This window comes from Pogonomyrmex barbatus, unplaced genomic scaffold (assembly GCF_055798465.1).
Source record: "Pogonomyrmex barbatus isolate J1 unplaced genomic scaffold, ASM5579846v1 scaffold18, whole genome shotgun sequence".
Lineage (NCBI taxonomy): Eukaryota > Metazoa > Arthropoda > Insecta > Hymenoptera > Formicidae > Pogonomyrmex > Pogonomyrmex barbatus.
This window is the reverse complement of record NW_028297114.1, coordinates 5,983,018-6,001,454: the sequence shown is the minus strand read 5'-3', so window position 1 is coordinate 6,001,454 and position 18,437 is coordinate 5,983,018. Positions and strand designations below refer to the sequence as shown.

Below are 18,437 nucleotides of genomic sequence, written 5' to 3'. Positions count from 1 at the left end.
AGGAGTAACATCTGATTGTGTGTCAATCATCAAACCTTATCAAAGGCATTGTATCTGCCATTATTTCATTGAAAATGTGTCAGGAAAACTTGCAAGTGTTCTAATTCCTTATGTGTTATTATTCTTTAAAGCTATCAATTGCAATACACAAGGCACATTTTTTGTTGTTAATAAGATAATCAGAAATGCCATAAATGTTAAAGATCAGATTTGTAATCAGTTTCACTGATTTAGTACCGGTATTGTAAATGAAATTTCCGATATGATTTACGACACACGATATTTTATGGTATCAATAACAAAAAAATATAAATGTTTCATTATCAATTCGACGATTGTCAATAGTGACTAATGTAATGAGATTCAAATGAATTTTCATTAAAGCATTTTATTGTAATCAGTATTTTATTATTAATATAGTATTTTATCTTTTTTCAGATTTTGAGTTTAAGAAGAAAATACAATCACGAAGATTTCTAGAATTTTTTGTTACTCATACATGTATCTAACGTAACAAATTCTATTTATTCATATTATATTGTAAAAAACCATGAAAATGATCGCCGGTCTGAGGGCAATGGGACTCGTAAAATTAAACCGTGCGTGGCAGAATTTAAATGCACGCAAGTATGGTGAGTATGCTTGTTACGTAATATCATTGATTTCTAATAAAATACTTTGATATTTTTAACTTCTTATATTGTCTTATATTATTATATAACATACAAAATTAATATAATTTATTAATTCTTATTATATATGTTTTTTCTCCATTTAATGCGAATAAATTGAAATTTTATCTTAAATTGTGTAATCATTAAATTAATAAAAAATATGTAACATTATTCTAAAATAATACATTAAAATATGATTGATACATTAAAGTATGATTTATTACCGGGATTGCATAGTAATAAAAAAGAGTTGTGAAAACTTCGAAAATAAATAATATTAGAAATTGTTACTAATTGCGCTCATTGCTGATTAATATTGTGTATAATCAACTTTGACAACAATTAGTTTTGGCTTTTAAAGGTAGCATAATAAAAATTCTGTGATATTTAAGACAGAGATATGACATTCAACCGAAACATGCTCAATAAATTCTTTTGTCTCAATGACAGCTGATTATTATCGCGATTGTCAAAAGACGCTCATTAGTCACGCTGTTAATTGATTTTATTTTACAAAATAAAATCATAACTTACTGCATTTCTATAACGTGCCGTCGATATTTATGATAAGGATGCATGACTGCTTTAAACGCATAAATTTAAAAATCCAATTTGCTTATTTTTAAAAATTCCTTATTTTTAAAAATAATTTGTCTAATATCGAATATATCAAAAATATATCATGTTCTATTCATATATTATCATGTTCTAAAATTAAAATAAAAGTTATTTCGTAGCATATTACATAATAAGTAATAGTTTTAATTTATACTAACCGAATAATTAAATTGCTGGATAATTGGAATAATTGGATTATCAGTGACTTATGAGTTGGCAATGAGGTAAAATGCATTGTTAAAATGCAGATAATTATTTCATAAAAAAAATTTAAGTTATCATTACAAGAATTTGAATGTTCTCTTTTTTTACTTCTAGTAATCATGAATGTGCTTAAATGATTTATTACTGAAATATTTTCGTCATAGAGAGACTGATAATTCAATTGCTTTTTTTATCATTACGTACCGGATAGAAAATACTCGTTCAACCAAATTATATTATAAATCAATCCAAATAACGGAACGAGTTTAGTGCTTGATGGAGATTAACGATGCGGTCAGTTGAGCATTTTCCACATTAGATGTGCACACAAGATGTGCGAAATTGCTGTTTTCTTCTTGTGAGATTACATAAAAATAGGGACCATCCTCACCGCAAAAAAGCAAGAGGCAATAGGACATGCGATAAAAAGAGATGCGAGAGCACGAGACACGAATATCGCATTCGAACGCGGGATCGACCTCGGTAACATAAAAAATTATAAGCTTCGTTGCCTCGTCTTATCGCATTCGTATCAGTATTCTAGAGCAACAAATACGCCTGCTACGACTAGTCCGTTGCAGAGAAACAGAGTGATTCAGATAATTCCATCTAACTTCACGAAATAAACGACTTTTGTCCGTTACAATATAATTCGCTGTCATTCGTTAAATCAAAAACTCTCCTCTATTCTTTTCAACTGTCGAATTGCGAGATCAGTAATTCCCTCTTCACCCGTATTCCATTCCAGTGAGTGATCAACTTCTCGCGGACGGCGAGATAAAAAAATCGAGGATACCACTAAACATCGACACGAACATGCTGAAAATCGGCTTCCTCGGCGGAGGAAAAATGGCTCAGGCGCTCGCCAAGGGTTTCATACGGACGGGTAAACAATTATTCCTTATATTTTAATAATATGTTAAAGTTCCTTCTTAATATACACGTTTCAATGAAATACGAGCGGTCACATTTATATCAATTTTATCAATGAAAATTCACAAACATCTCGAAACGTTTATCGCATTTTTTTTTCTCACCTTGTAGGTTTAAGCAAAGGCGAAATGATATTAGCCAGTTGCCTCCCAAATGACATCGGGAGCATCGAATTTTTTAAGGTGAGATAAACTATGACATCATCGTGCAAGGAAGATTTTGACGATAAACTGAAGAGCTTTCTTCTTTTATTTATGATATAAGAATGCGACGAATGATAAAATGCGATTTCTCATCGTGATGAATCCGTGATAATGATCGATGATGTAAATTCTTTGCGATATCTAATATTAAAAACATTGAACAAAGAGAAAGGATATTCGCATCTCATATCGTACAATGTTTTGCGAGACTTTGAAACTGGCTGGATTAACTTGATCAAAATATTTATCATAAAATTGTCAAATATTAGAACAATATTAAAACATAATAAACAATAGCTGTTTCGCTTTTAATTGGCCGAGTTTCTTAACGAATGAATTTTTCTCGACGTTCCGTTTATTAAATTATCGTGATAAGATATAGTTTATTGTAATTCTGACCGAGAAATCGCATCTGTTGCACACCTATCGATAGTCATCTATTGATCGCATGAAATATTCTAATATCTCGTATTTACATTATATATCACAATTCGCTACAAGTTCTAGAATTACATCCAAGTTTTATTTGCACTGGATTTATTTAAATGGTATCGTATCAGATATGTATGTGAAAAATGTGTGTGAAATCATAGATAGTAAAGTCATGTTTCTTATAAAATGTAAGAATGCTGACAATGTCTGTGCATTAAGATGAAAATAGGAAATACACAGTTATACGAAGAAATAATTCGATTAAATTCTAATAGAGAAAATTTTAGTTTTCTGATATATAGCATATATCGTGCTATATTAAATGCGTCATTAGTTCCATCAAAAACATATTTAATTAAATCATCACTTTTAGGAAGTGGGATCGAATACAGTTTTTACAAATGCACCCATCATCGATCATGGCGACGTGCTAATCCTTTCAGTAAAACCGCAAGTTGTACCAAAAGTTTTGCCGGAGTTTAAGATACGTGATAATAAGAAATTACTCATTTCCATCGCTATGGGTATTTCTTTGACATCGTTAGAAAAGGTAATACATCTTTATCATCGAGTAGGAATTCATTAAAATAATTTATCATGGAAATTTTCCGTAAAGGAAGACACATTGTGTTTGAAAAAAAGAATATTTTCAGGCGCTGCCAGCAGGAACACCTGTGATAAGAGTAATGCCAAATACGCCTGCATTAGTTGGTTGCGGTGCTACGGTATTTGCACGTGGAAAACATGCGACCGATAAGGACGCTGAGATCACGGAGAAACTATTTTCCGCCGTGGGCATTTGCGAAGAAGTCCCGGAAAATTTCATTGATCCCATAACTGCACTGGCCGGTTCCGGTCCTGCCTATGTTAGCAAATATTTTAATCCCATTAGTTTATTATGAACTATTCGTAGTCAAATTTTTATATATGAAATTAGTTACAATAATTAAATTTGAAAAATTAAAAAAAAGACAATACTTTCCATATTCTTATCGCAATGTGCTCGCTCGATTCATATTATCAGCCTTTTGTATATTTATATTGTATATTTATATTTTTATTTATTCCTTTTTAAATTATCAATTTTCTTTTTTTATATTAAACAAGATTGATATGTTAATGAAAAATGGGAACTTTTTTAGATATTTATGATAATTGAGGCGATGGCTGACGGTGCAGTTAAAATGGGACTTACTAGGCCTATTGCTTATAAGTTCGCTGCGCAAACTGTCTTAGGTGCCGGTACTATGGTTCGCGAGACAAATCTTCATCCAGGACAACTTAAAGACGACGTGTCTTCGCCAGCAGGTCAGAATTTCTATCATATATAATTAATTCACATTTCTTCGGTCAATGTATATCTTCTTTATAATTTTTTTGCAGGATGCACCATAACTGCCATTCATCAATTAGAAAAGGATGGTTTAAGATCGGCATTGATCAGCGCTATAGAGGCAGCGACGCTTCGATGTAGAGAAGTTAGTTCGCAAACAGAAAAAAATTAATGATAAAACAATTATGATAACTATTATATTATTACATTATAATTTCATTGGCATCCATTTTGAAGAGCAATACGTAAAAATATGGACAATATTCAGAAACTCAAATGACACAAAATAATTATATTTATGTAAATGTAAATTTTAGATTTTAAAACAATAGACATATTCCTATTATATAGGAATATATATATACATATTTACATCTTTATTTTAATGATTTAAAATATGATTCTTGTAAAATTATTATTATATTTTTCTATTCTAACTAAACATAATTTAATAATTTTGTGATAATTTGGAATTCTGAAAAATTATTGTCATTAATCATTAAACTATAGTTGCAGTTTAACAAGTACTGTCGCTCTCTATAAAAGTTTGGTATAATATTGATAGAAATGATTTTGCAAATAATTATTTTAAATGCCGATTATTTTTTATCATTTGAATATAATCTAGTTTTATAACAAACATAAAATTAAAAATTAAAATTAAAAATATAGATCTGGCGCATTTCATAATGATGATAATGAATTTTAATGTATATATTCAGCTGATATTATTCTTGCGGTATAATAAAAATATCATTTATTTAAATTTATAAGATAAAAACTAGTACTTGTGAATATTATGTAAAATATTAGTTTTGATAAATGTAACAGTTTAATAATTATTAAAAAAATTATGTTAGCGGCTAAATAAGACTGATATGAAAAAATGTATATAAGGAAATTTTATATATTACTATTCAAAAAATCTATACAAATATATATTTTTAATCTGTGTAATTAATTTTTAATTATACAAATTTTAATAATATATTATTTGGAAAATGTTTAATAAATATATATATATATATATATATATATATTTTTATACATTTATATATTATTACACATATATACAAAGTATCCAAGTGATAACTGTATCACTTCTCACGAGCAGATAGAGCGAATTATATCGAATGAAAAAGTTCTATACCATTCTGAGATTTTCGCAATAATTAATAATTATTAATTTATACACAAATCCATGAATAAACGAGCATTTGCGCGAAGAAACAGCCCAGCGCTATGTACATTTATGGCTGTTAAGCGTATAGCAAAATGTTTGAACGTGATCTACAAATGATAGAATATCTATTAGCATATATATAATATATATATAAGCATATATATAACATATGCTTCCAAATATAGCCGTGTCTAGTAACATGCATAACACTATCCTTTTGTACGGAAGTATATTTATGGATTATAATTTACATTATATAAATTATAAATAAATAACTCTTAAATTATTGTGAAAATAGGGTAAATAGAGTATTGTGTAATGTGAGGTAATATGATTATTCCCGGATATCCTGTTGATATATTGTTTGAATATATATATATATATATATATATATATATATATATATAAAATTTTATGAATTATGTGTGAATTACTATTATTAACTGTGTGAATTATGTGAAGTATGTAAATCTGTTTATTCTTTTAATAATTTTTACAATAATTATTAACACGAGTTATTAAAAAATAAAATTCAATTGTATAGAAAAACGAATATACATATACATATATTATACACATATGTACATTATCTCATTTAATTAGCGCTTTTTAATACCAAATAATGTCAATGTAATAATGTAATAAATTTCTAAATAAATGAATAAATTTGTAAATGTCTCTGCTAACTATCGAGCACAAATATGTGAAAATGTTACTACAATTTAGTGTAGAACTAATAAATCTATTTCTGACATTCTCCTTTATCTCAACTAACGTTCGACAATAGTTTCTTTTCCTTCGTTTGCACACGTTTAAATCCAAGATTAAATTCAGTTTTAAACATATCTCTATAATAACTTTCCTTTACTATATCACTTTCAGGTATACCCTCCTGTTTGCACTTTGACACATATGATTTATGCATCGTAGCTATATTTAGATTCGAATCTAAGTAACATTTACCACTGAGATCCTTAGAATCCGTTGGTTTCTCTACTGGAAACGATCTGATGTGTTCGCGCACACGCTCCTTCACGTCTTCACTCTTTTTAGTTTTTGGAGCGTGTCTACCTCTTTGGTCCGGCCCAATGATACCGCCCGGTGATATTCGTTTTTTCTCCATTACATGTCGTACAAATTTCTCTGACACCGCAAATGTACTGAGAAACATCGACTTGCACACAGTGATGAATTCATTCTTCAATAAGAGAGAATAAGTGAAAGTCACCTGCCGACGTCTTGGCGAGGAACGTTCCGATTGAACGTTGTTGCGTAAACGAGTGCGTTGTTTTGGAGATTCTTTGACGGACAGCGCGATATACTGCTTTCGCTGTTGCCATGTGCAGGTTTTCCAGAAAACCTTATGCAACTCTTCGCGTTCTTTTTCATCTATCTTGTCCGCACAATGCATTCGACAAACACAAGGACGTCCCATCTTTTTAGCTGGCACTATTTTGCCTATGTAAAATCAAGAAACATGAATTATCAATTGTCACTTGTGCGACATTAACTCAACTGTATTTATCAACTTTCTATCCTTACCTCCGACACCAATGTATTCTTCGCCTTTTAATCTAGCATTTTTTTTTACATTCACTTTCCAGTTTTCAGGTTGCTTTGTACGTTTCACAATTTCTTTAAGTTCTTTCGACGATTTTACATCATTGTTTTGTTTAAGTTTGATCAAATTTTTTGCATCATCTTCATTACTTAATGACCGTAGATTTTGTGACATACCTGTTGACTGCAAATCCGTGTGTCCTATAACAACATACAATAAAAACATGTAATAAAATTGCAAAACAAAGAGTTGGAATCTATCAATCTATAACAATTCAAATTATTGATATTTTTAATATCATAAAATGTATAGAGCAAAGCTGGAATACTTGTACATTTTGGATTAATTTTATTGTTAATTATTAGGAGACAAGTGGTAGCAACAATGGATACCTACTGTGTCCTAATAATAGGCTGTTGAATATACCATAAATAGAATAAAATCCTGCTCTCTTTAAAGAATATCAAGCTAATTCAACTTTTCTTTTTCATGATAAGTTTGAATAATAAAATAACTTTTTTGTTAATATCATTAATAATAATATTATATATAATAATTTTGATATTTTTTAAAGAAATCAAGATTGTGTTTATATGCTCCTAAGATGAAGTATCATGTGATTTATGTACATTCCCATTACTAGGATTGCATTCTACTTAATGCTGGCAATGGATCTGAATGGTACTTTTTTGTTGTTCATCAAATAATAAACAAATAATCATCAAACAAATAAACATTACAAGCTTTGAGCTGAAATGCAATAAACAATAAAAATAGAATAATAGGCATTGACAATGAAATTGGCCTGAAATGTGCAACTAAATCCAACTCTGGTAAGCTCATAAGATCTCTGTTGACAAACTTATTAATGAATAGATTTCCACAAGTCCAGCCTCAGACTTCATTATCAAATCTCCATCAGTACTGGTATCTCTCCACCATTTTGCATTTGTTGGTAATTTGTTTAAATCGTCTAAGAATAAACAAAAGAAATGATAAACGTCGAAAACAGCAAAACGTGCGAGTTCGCATTTACCTGTATCGTTAGCGACACATTTGTAGAATGCGTCTGGGTTTTGCCGTTGATCGTCCACATCTCTCTCTAACCATCCATTCGCGAGTTCCCCGCAACTCGACAACAGATTTGTCTCTCCCACACCTCGCTCCATTCTGCACGGCTCGCATCTTCTGCTGGTAGTGGATTCGCCGAGCCTCGCGCGTTTCTCCTAAACGAAATTTGTCGGAAATGACAGCGGACGGTAGATCACGTTTTGTCTCGGAATAATTTTCAATAGCGAATAATCCGACTGGACATATAACACATGCCGTTTACTTGCGACAGAACAAGATCATCGTAAAATATTCGAGTAACGTGCACACGTTGATGCACTATTGAATGCTACTTTCTGTCATATTTTCTGTCTGCGCCGATTTCAGTGGTATCACGTAGTTCCGAAAACAGCCTCGCGACACCAACGATTTCTCGTGGCCAGAAGTAGCAAGTCTGAGAGAGACTTGAATGGTAATTGGGAAAAATAGTTATTAAAATATTAGGAAGAGAGAATTGGTGTTTTCCACCGAGGAACACAAATAACGCAATATAATACAGCGAATCGTTGCACTCTCGTTGTTGCTAATATTAAACTAAGATGAAATGATTCACTGTATTTAAGATTTAATATTTAAAAATAATATTTATTAATATTTAAATATATATTAATATACAATTTATTAATATTTAAAAACCTAACTATTCATACGGTAATATTCTTAGTTCTTATATTTGAGATTACATTTAAAGCAATAAGATAACCGTATAAAATTACGTAAAATATTAAGATATTAAATAATTAAAAGTTGATTGAATATATGTAAAGAGTATAAAAAATATAAATTCAATTTATTAAAATAATAATCATCTATCTGAAAGAAGAAAAGTTCAATTTGTAATCATATTAACCATAGATCGGTATAATATAAATTTAAAAACAAAAATGATATATTGTTACATTATCAAGAAAATATTGACAATATCGACCTATCACGATCAATCATGATCTATCCCATAGATGGCGCATGCATACGTTTTAGGGGTACCATATTTCAACATAGACATATGAAATATATAGCCTGAGCATAATCTGCCACTTGGTAAATGAAAGTTTGAAGAAGTTAGTTGCTTGAAATAAAAATATATTAAAATAATGAGTTTTTGCGTTGTATATAATTGTAAAAATCGACATAATAAAAAAAATATGGAACAGAGATGGAAAATATTACAAATAAAAAAAATCTCGTTTCATTTGTAAATATACATATTTCCCTGTATGCTTTCGAATATATATTACATCCATAATTTATTACAATTATATTATTATAGTATAATAGTAATATTTATAATATTATAATAATATATATTCGCGATCAATTATTCCTCTCTGGATAGTTTATTAATTAATACAGCTCGATGACACAAATGTATGAGAGTTTCTCAAGTGAACTTCGTGCGATCTCTCTAGTTGAGAATCCAGCTCGAATGGCAGCCGAGAGATATCGCTACAAGTAATGCTGGTGGACCACGTGACCACCCGGAGGGCCGAAGGTCCACCATCTTGCGCGTGGGTGTCACGGATTTTGTTGTGCGCGTCCGCGAGTTTTGACGTGACGCGTGATATGCTTGAACGTGAGGGTGTAACGAGGCCGCAGCGGAAGAAGGCGTACAGTGAAGGTGACGCAACGTGACGGCTTGACATCAAAGGTGTCCCGCGCGTCCGATGACAGGTGGCCCTTGGAAAGCGAACGACGAACAACACTAGTCCAGGGCATCCCCGGTAAGTTTGTCGCCTTTTCTACATTTGCGTTTTGTCGATGTGTGCGGATCTGTGCGTGTTTGTCGCTCGCTCCTGTGCGGACTTCTGGAGCGATTCGCGATGAGGAACTGTCGTGTGTCGTGATGTCTGCACCTGAAATAGCCAAATGCGCGACCGCCGTCTTATATTTATTCACCTAACCTTACCCACTCGCATCAGCTGTGTACGTGCTCATATACACGCATCTCGCTCTATGGTATATCGTGAGACAGATGAGATTATGATTCCGATGGGTGCTCCGACTCGCGACGGGAATTTTTGCTTGTGGGGAGAGTTTTTTTTTTTTGCCGAGATGCCGAGTAATTGTAGCTAAATGGAACGCTTACGTCAGATCGGCACGCATGATCGGCGACGCTTGCGTATGCGTGAGTGTCTAGCATAATGTAATTTTTTGATCTAAATATATGTACAAATATGTTCATATACACATGTATACATACGTATACACATTGCTCGATATCACTTTCATATGTTATCTTCTACATACCGGATGTATGACAGAACTCTATATATATGAGTAAGAGAAAGATATACACGTGTTAAAGCACGATCGATTAAATAAGAAATTTAACATCGGAAACAAGGAATGAGCTTCCAAATAAAGAAAAGTTAATTTATATTATTCCTTTTCTGATCGAAGAGTGGTTTCTCGTGAATGAGCATGAATTGCAATTTTAATTTCTTATGTTTAATTTCACATCCGTTTTATTTACTCTATGTGAGCCTTAACGATTCTTCCTGAAGGTTGAATTACGAATCGCTTGCGTAGCCTTCGATAGCTCAGTTGGTAGAGCGGTGGACTGTAGTTGGATACCTGAAGACATCCATAGGTCGCTGGTTCAAATCCGGCTCGAAGGAATTTTTTTTCCCGTACACGTTCTTAATCACAAATCTTTACGCCTTTCTCCGTAAAAAGCGCCGTTATTATAATACTCGTTATCATTTTTTATTTATTAAAGAAAGAAAATTATTCAGCAAATTTTTTATATAAATAAATTTTTTCTATTTTACATAGATGCACATTCGTATAGGAAAAACTTTCATTTGTCGTTGTTTCATAAAAATAACGAAATTAACGAAATATTAATATAACGTGTACAGTTATGTATTAATATATGGTGTATGTTTTATATTTTGTGAATTTTTGGATTACGATCCTTTTCTATGAAAATAACAAATGTGATTGATCAATAACGAGGCCGCGGATGTGTAAAAAAAAGAGAACGTGTGAAAAATTTGGAAATTCCTCGTTATATTGCAAAAAATATCCATAACGCACACATGCCGCCAACGTAATCTGGATTAGGCAAGAGGAGAAATCACGTTATTATCGTGGTTCTATGGCCGTCGATAACATCACAACGATATCGCGCGATGGCACGAAGGGCACACCGTAATCTAAATGGACGAGCTAAAAACAGACGGCGGCGAATGGACGATCGGGGCTATGAATATTCGCGGTTAAACGGATTAAAGGCCAAAAAATATCCATATTATCGAACATATGGAGGCGGGACGGGGGCAAGGGTGACCATAAGGCATGGTCTCGCGCGCGCTCACGATATATATCTATGGTAATTTATAGCCGCGTTCTAATCGTCTTTTCCAGCTATAATTTATTACTACTCCATCCATATTTATTGGCGCTTCGGCCACTGCATTCTGCCGGCCATCAGATTGGTTATATTGTTGGCGGCTCGATACACACTGCAATAAATTATCCAACGCGCGAAGGTGCGACGGCTGACGCGCACTGATAGATTGCGGTAGAGAGGAGAAACGATTTATTTAAGCAGTGCGATATTTTATATGATCCGTTGCAAATTTTATATGATCCGTTTCGAAATATATACATATACGATTCGAGATATATAGGCCGTTTCGCGAACTGCGAATGCCGGAAAGTGATAAAAACGTACCACAGAGAGGATTTGTGAAGTTTATACGGTATTCTACTAATATAAAAAAAAAAAAGAAAAAAACAATTAAGTTCCAGTTACATTTTTCATAGTTCTACAGTGTTACATAAATATTAAAAGGTTTTATATACTTTTTACATAAAAAAAAAATCAAGAATGAAAAAACGTCACCCTTTTTCGCAAATCTGATACGAAACTTCCCTCGCCCTCCCCTCACAAGTACAGAAATATAAATATTAGTTCTTTTGGCAATAGTTCTCGTAAGTTCTGCTTGAGTTTCATCATTGATTGAACTTGAAATAGAAATTTCAACAATTATTTATCTTTCATACATTTTAGATATTACACGTTACTTAAAGAAAGGATACCGTACTGATTATTTACCGTCGTCTAGCGACAACCTCGTTAGTTCTAGCAGAATTCTATGTTCTATAATTATTTTTGAGCAGAGTTCCGGCAATTTTATATAATTTTAACTAATTTTTTAATCTTAAAAGCCTGCACGACACTTAGAGAAAAAAACCTAATTATTCATTACAGTTCTAGTTAGCTGTAGCAAAGTTCTGCTTAAAAATAATTGTAGAACTTTGGTGAATTAACGAGAACTATTGTTAGAATTGTCGTAAATAATTAACATAATACTTAAAGAAAAAGTGTCATGTTGAGTATAACATTTAAAGTGTGACAAATTGGTGGTTATTAAAATTATAAAGTTACACTCAATGGTGACTGACGAGTAGAACTGGCAGGAACTGTTGCTAAAAATAATAACCTTTATTGTATTCTTGTAGTTTAGAGAAAGAGGTGCTAGATTCATGAATTTAATATAACATTTTTTCATTTTTAGCATATAACACATTATATTTTCAACAAGAAAAGAAATACGAAATTTCTCTCTTTTAAACATTTATAAGAAATTGTAGAATTATTACTATTAAATTAATTAGGAAAGTGGAACTTTAATTATAATTTTTTTTTTATATTTAGAATGTCATGCTAACTTTATAGGTCCCGATAGAGGACGAATTTCCTTGCATGGAAAAAAATTAATTCGATCAACGATTGCTACTTTGCTCCGAGAGGCGATACATGTCACGAATCATTTACTAGTTATCAGATAATTATCAGAAAGTATTTTATCCGTTGAATTTTTTTTCCTTTTTGGTTGTTCCTTTATGAAATCGCGAGTGACGTAGAGCAACGCACGAAAAGCAGCATCGCTGACGATTAATATATTATCGGCGGCTAAAATTTCAGCGATGTTCGGGCTCGCTTATTTGATTTTACATCCGATGATATTCCTTTATCGACAGTTCATCGTAAATTAAACGTTCGTATAATAATATGGTGCACAGCATCAAAGCTCCACGCAGGCGACACACGCATAATTTGCGTATGCAAGCGCGCGGGATCCTGCACGGGAATACCATTTAGCCTCTACCCCCCCCCCCACCCCTCCCCCGATTCCTGCTAATATCTCGCGTATATATTATTACACGGATGACGTTTCACATTGATAGTAATATGGCGCGCGACACACGTCGTGATACGACGTAATCTGCGCTGAAAAAAATTATCGATACGTTTAAATATTTATGATACGGCGAATATTGATTGACGGCTGGTAATTGGTAATGTAATTTTTGCATATGTAAAATATTGACGCGTAACGAGCGGGAAAAAAACGGGAGGTGTTAGGAATTTTATTTCCTATCGCGGTGTATACAGAGCGTATCAACTGAGTTTATGACCTCGTATAAATTTTATCACGAATTAAAATTCTATTAAACGTTTATTGTACAGTTTCAATATAGCTTACGTCATGAAAAGAAATATATTAATATTCCGGTTCCTTTTGAAGGAGCACGAATCATGACGAATAACTACCGCAGTAAAGTTACATATAAAAATTACTCCGATTCATCATATTCATGGTTCATCCTATTCAAGTCGTGTTTGAACGAATAAATTAATTTTTTTCTGCACGGAAACGAACGCGATTGAGCTCGCCGCTTGAGTAAGCGATTTCGCATATGAAGAAAAAACACCATAGATTAAATATCGTGTTCACGTGGACGATTATTAAATTCGCAAACGCTTGACTCTGTCTTCTTTGACGCGGCGAGACGAGGGATCGAATTTACGATCGGCGCGGCCGCCGATCTCGTCCGATCTGCGTGGGTGTGCACGCGCGAGATATTACGTTCCTGTTCAGTGGCACGGTGCTTAATCGGCCGTTAAATTCGCCCGGTGTCGGCATGAACGACACGCAAAACGATTCAATTAGTGCGTTCGGCTTCCGGCGCGTCATCGCGCGCGACATCGATACTCTCCCCGTCCGGTCGCTTCTCTTTCAATTTCGAGCTCTCACAAAGGTGCGTAACGCGCGGTGGTTCGTTTATTGTTATTCAAATGACGAGAAGGCTGCGTCCGAAATAATTTGATCGACGCGACCGAAATTCCCGGCCCGCTGCACGATCGACGAGCATTAACGGTGTCGTATTCCGTCCGCCGAAGAATGGCCGATTGTATGGCCGTTTAATATTTCGCGTGTTAATAAACTCGCGTCGCGATCTCGCGACGCACTAATAATGAGCAGTCTGCTGCCTGTTATTTTCGGAAATGCAATTACAGCCGTGACCGCTTGTAACGGCTGGAATTATCGACACACATATCTCGATATCGAGCATTCCCAATTCCGGGAGCGGGAAAATTGCGGGAGTCCTCTAATTTGGAAGCGTACGAAGTCTAAAGTTACCTAGGAAGAACTGCAATTACATGTGATGTAAAATTAACTTCGTCAGGACGAAGTAGTATTTTAGCGAGCCATGAAACACAAGCTGCGGTTTTCCGGCGGCTCGGGATATTGTAACAGCGGGAGGTTTTCCCCCCAGGTCACATTCGTCGGTTCCCGATAGATTTTGTCTCATCGCACGGCTACGTGATCGTCACCGAGAGGTATCATTTATACGCGGGAATCTATGGTTTAGGCACTGCATCGCGCCGGCTACATGAATTATTAACGACAACTTGCAATAGGGAATTCCCACGGTGCGGCAAGAGCCCGCGTGTGTCGCCGAAACTCTGTGAGTTGCGTTATTAGTTCCCGCCGTTGAAAGGCATGGGGCATCCTCTCGTATCGCGTCCGTCCGATTATCCCGCACACTATACAGAGCGATATCATTTTCGACAGACGCCGAGAGCTGAAAGCGGGTCTCGTTTAGCTTTCTTGCTCGCGACGCGATTTCATAAAATTTCGGGTCCACGCAAGATGCATTTCTCTTCGAGATCATTCGACTTTTTCACGTTGGACAGAAGAAGCAGTTTAATCCAAACTGCTCGATTACGATATAAAATAACTTAAATACTTATAAAGTAAATAATCATATGTTTTGACGAGATGACAGAAGAGTAGAGAGAAGTATAAGTGTAAATGTACGTTTGATCGGCTATGCAGTTTTCAAACAAAATAATTTTTAAACGTGAACCCTTTATCGCGATTTTATTTGAAATTATAAGCAAATTTAAGCAAATGGGGGTAATTGCCGTGACTACAAAATGTGAATCAGCAAGAAATTGAATTAAAAGGAATGTTTGGTATAGGATATATTAACACGTAATTTACATCGGCGAAAATTGAATCGCCCTGTAGGTAGGTTTGATGGTGCCACAGGAGGGTAACACGAATGGATGTGAACGTCGACTTACAACCTACTATTCGGATTAACATATTATCTCTCGTCTCAAAGGGCTTTTCATGTCATTAGGTAAGGCGGATCTGCAATAACAATGATTGCTGTGCTTGAGGGGTTTGCCATGGACTACGCGCCTGTTTCCCTGCAATTTCGCCTCTAGAGCTGATGCATAATGTATAATTTAATTTAATGTAATACCGCAACGTAATGTCAGTAAACGCAAGATATTACGGCGTACGTCGTGCATTGGTAAGCAGAGCATAGTAATAGTTGCTAATTGATAGTAAAGCATTGTGCATTTCTAGTTAAACAGTGTGCTAATTCTTATAGAAAGTATATTTAATATAATCTTGCAATAATAAAAAAAGAACAAGGTGTAAAGGAGATCTTGGAAAATACTTTGAATTTTTCGGCAAGTTGCATTTAACAAGGATACGTTCGAATATACGTTCATTGAAATATTAATTTTCCTTCTTTGCTCGATTCCCAAGAATTTTTTATGCGACATTCCAAAAAATAAATATTTCTATAATTAATTTAACTTGAAATACGAACAAAAAGCATCTATATACTTATGATCAGAAAGGAAATAATTTTCTCATCTTGTATGGCTACGTTATTAAACTCATCTCACTGTCGCCTGACAACTTAGCTTGCCAATAACATGTAGATTAGAACCGAAAACACATCGGAGCCTCGGTGGCATTATCATCCTTATCATACGAGACAAAAAACGAGGAATATTGGCTCTATGCGCGAATGCATCTTCTCGGTTACGCTCCGTTTCATCTCGAGTTCACGTGCCAAGTGTAGTTTACACGGCCATGTCGGATTCATAGACGTCGTTTCACGCTTTACCTCTCGAGATATGCTCGAATGTCATTTGGCAATCACGCGTGGGAGGCATTGTCACGATTACATCTAAATATGAGAGAAACTCTGATGTAACCGGGTTACTATATACTTCGAATTAGCTTATGACATTTTTTTTTTTCGTCGGCGGATTGGTTACAAAGTCAAGAGAAATGAGAGAGAAAGAGAGACTTGAGTCTAATTAATTAATGAGAGAATTAACCGAGTTCGGCATATATTAACTGATCTATGTGTTTCGATCTATATAATTTTTTTTCGTCGGCAAGAACTCGTTGAACGCGTTCAGGGAATCAGACGGAATTTCTGTAATAATAATTAATGAGAGAATTTTTTTCAAATCATTATTTAGTTGTCACACACCATGAAGTTGATCGAATAATTTTTTTCCGTCGTGATGAATATTCGTTCAGTTTGTTTTACTAGCGATGAAATTTCGCGCGACGATGGCACATTATGAATAGATTATACATAAATCACACGGAAGCCGCGAAAATTCAGGTAAATAAATTACAGCGTTTCTTGAATATCCGATGTGCCCTAGGGGAAGCTCCATTCTCTTGTTGAAGAATAGGCAAATATGCGAAACTACGTAGAAAGCGTAAAGAAAGTTGCTGTATATCGATGTTGCCATCTAGAGACGGAGAAAAGATGCTAGTCTAGAAACCTCCTTAAGTATTTCTGGGGTTTACCGCGGTTCCATGGCACTTTACTAATTACGGAGAATCAAAGGCAACTGGAGAAGTGCCGATGACACAGTTATAAATTCATTCCGTAGACATCTTGTGCTAAACTTGTCCTCGATATTACTCGTATTACGAGGATACGCTCGAGTTTCTGCACAGCAAGACGTGAAACAGCGAAATATTAATCGCTGCAATATTCGAAATCATTATTATGCGAATAATAAAATATTACCGTTGTACACCTGGCACTCTCCTACCTCGCGAAATGAAAAAAAGGTATAACTTAGAATTATAAGCTATTTTATGAGCTTTCGAATCCTGCGAATAAAATAATTTGAGCTCTCCTTTGCTGATTTATATAAAGCAATTATAATATATATTGCTTAAAAACGATTTAAAAAAAAAAAATGCCTAAAAAAAGTAACGAACATGTTGAGATACATGTAACATTTAGTGAAAAGTTTAATGAAAAGAATGTAACCTTCGTAGGATTTTGCGACGGTGCAATGCAATCTCTCAGTCATATCGTAATCTCGGGACGAATTGCGCCGAAAGTTGATCGGATTCGCAAAGTCAGTGGACATCGCGTTAATGAAATCGTCTAAGTAACGGCCGCGCATAACGCATCTCGGTGTATAATAACGGTGTATAAAGTGTGATCCTCGGGATCTTTTACTGTTATGCAAATCGCGAACCGAGGTGATTCACGAAAGCGTTACGCGACGCCGGGCCCGATAACCCCCTAATTTTAATTAAGATCGCTATCAATTCCGTCCATTCTCAGCGCGGTCGGCGGCTCCTTGTTTCCCCGCTCGTTTCACTAACCCACTTTGGCAGCTTCTTTGTTGCGAATTGCGTGTATTTCCCGGCAAGGACATCGGAACGTATTACCGGTGATGTAAAAGCTTTTATCTTCAACATAGAATAGAAACAAGCCGAAACACTCGCTTAAGTGTGACACTGCCACTATTTTCGACGAAAACGCTTTTCGTATCGTATCTTTTGTTCCAGAATCACAAATTAGTAACAAGAGAAAAAAATAAATGTCTGTTATTTATGTCATTTGACAGACATTTGCGCTGAAACGCGACAAACTTGATAGATATAAATAAAAAAAATTTAAATATTCCAAACTTTTTCTTTTCTCTTTAATCTTAAAATATCCATCGTTTGCTTTATTTCCATGATATATATATATATTTCATTGTATAGCTTTATTTCTCGTTTAGTTCTCATCATATGCGTATATGTATGTC

General features: G+C 34.2%; 3 protein-coding genes and 1 non-coding gene across 6 annotated transcripts in view; 3 read left to right on the top strand and 1 right to left on the bottom strand.

Annotated features, from left to right (window-relative positions):
* Window positions 1-382: 382 nt before the first annotated feature.
* LOC105431781 (Pyrroline-5-carboxylate reductase-like 2) lies at window positions 383-6,254 on the top strand. Of its 2 annotated transcripts, XM_011646210.3 has the most exons (7): window positions 399-632; window positions 2,245-2,382; window positions 2,541-2,611; window positions 3,438-3,614; window positions 3,718-3,930; window positions 4,207-4,372; window positions 4,448-6,254. In XM_011646210.3, the coding sequence occupies exons 1-7, from the start codon at window positions 551-553 to the stop codon at window positions 4,567-4,569; spliced, it is 969 nt and encodes a 322-aa protein (XP_011644512.2). In that variant the 5' UTR covers window positions 399-550; the 3' UTR covers window positions 4,570-6,254. The 2 variants fall into 2 exon arrangements, with proteins under 2 accessions (XP_011644514.2, XP_011644512.2); XM_011646212.3 differs by lacking the exon at window positions 3,438-3,614 and having other exon boundaries at window positions 383-632.
* LOC105431777 (uncharacterized) lies at window positions 6,033-8,604 on the bottom strand. Of its 2 annotated transcripts, XM_011646205.3 has the most exons (4): window positions 8,178-8,603; window positions 8,004-8,114; window positions 7,123-7,341; window positions 6,033-7,038 (listed from the first exon to the last, which is right to left on the bottom strand). In XM_011646205.3, exons 1-4 carry the CDS (start codon window positions 8,308-8,310, stop codon window positions 6,347-6,349), a joined length of 1,155 nt encoding a protein of 384 aa, XP_011644507.2. In that variant the 5' UTR covers window positions 8,311-8,603; the 3' UTR covers window positions 6,033-6,346. The 2 variants fall into 2 exon arrangements, with proteins under 2 accessions (XP_011644507.2, XP_011644508.2); XM_011646206.3 differs by lacking the exon at window positions 8,004-8,114 and having other exon boundaries at window positions 8,178-8,604.
* Window positions 8,605-9,723: 1,119 nt separating this feature from the next.
* Window positions 9,724-18,437, top strand: part of PH4alphaEFB (prolyl 4-hydroxylase subunit alpha-1) — a 169,614-nt gene continuing 160,900 nt past the window's right edge. The window contains exon 1 of the mRNA XM_089075090.1: window positions 9,724-9,972. The gene's annotated coding sequence lies outside the window, so the exon portion shown is untranslated. The remainder of the gene's footprint in view (window positions 9,973-18,437) is intronic.
* Window positions 10,781-10,869, top strand: TRNAY-GUA (transfer RNA tyrosine (anticodon GUA)). The gene is given in 2 exon segments: window positions 10,781-10,817; window positions 10,834-10,869. It is a non-coding gene; the product is annotated as a tRNA-Tyr (tRNA).

Coding starts and splice junctions, on each gene's coding strand:
- LOC105431781 (XM_011646210.3), top strand. CDS start 551: ATGAAAATGATCGCCGGTCTGAGGGCAATGGGACTCGTAAAATTAAAC. Junction 2,612..3,437: donor GGAGCATCGAATTTTTTAAG/GTGAGATAAACT, acceptor CATCACTTTTAG/GAAGTGGGATCGAATACAGT. Junction 3,931..4,206: donor CCGGTTCCGGTCCTGCCTAT/GTTAGCAAATAT, acceptor GAACTTTTTTAG/ATATTTATGATAATTGAGGC.
- LOC105431777 (XM_011646205.3), bottom strand. CDS start 8,310: ATGGAGCGAGGTGTGGGAGAGACAAATCTGTTGTCGAGTTGCGGGGAA. Junction 8,115..8,177: donor ATGTGTCGCTAACGATACAG/GTAAATGCGAAC, acceptor GTTTATTCTTAG/ACGATTTAAACAAATTACCA. Junction 7,039..7,122: donor AGAATACATTGGTGTCGGAG/GTAAGGATAGAA, acceptor GATTTTACATAG/GCAAAATAGTGCCAGCTAAA.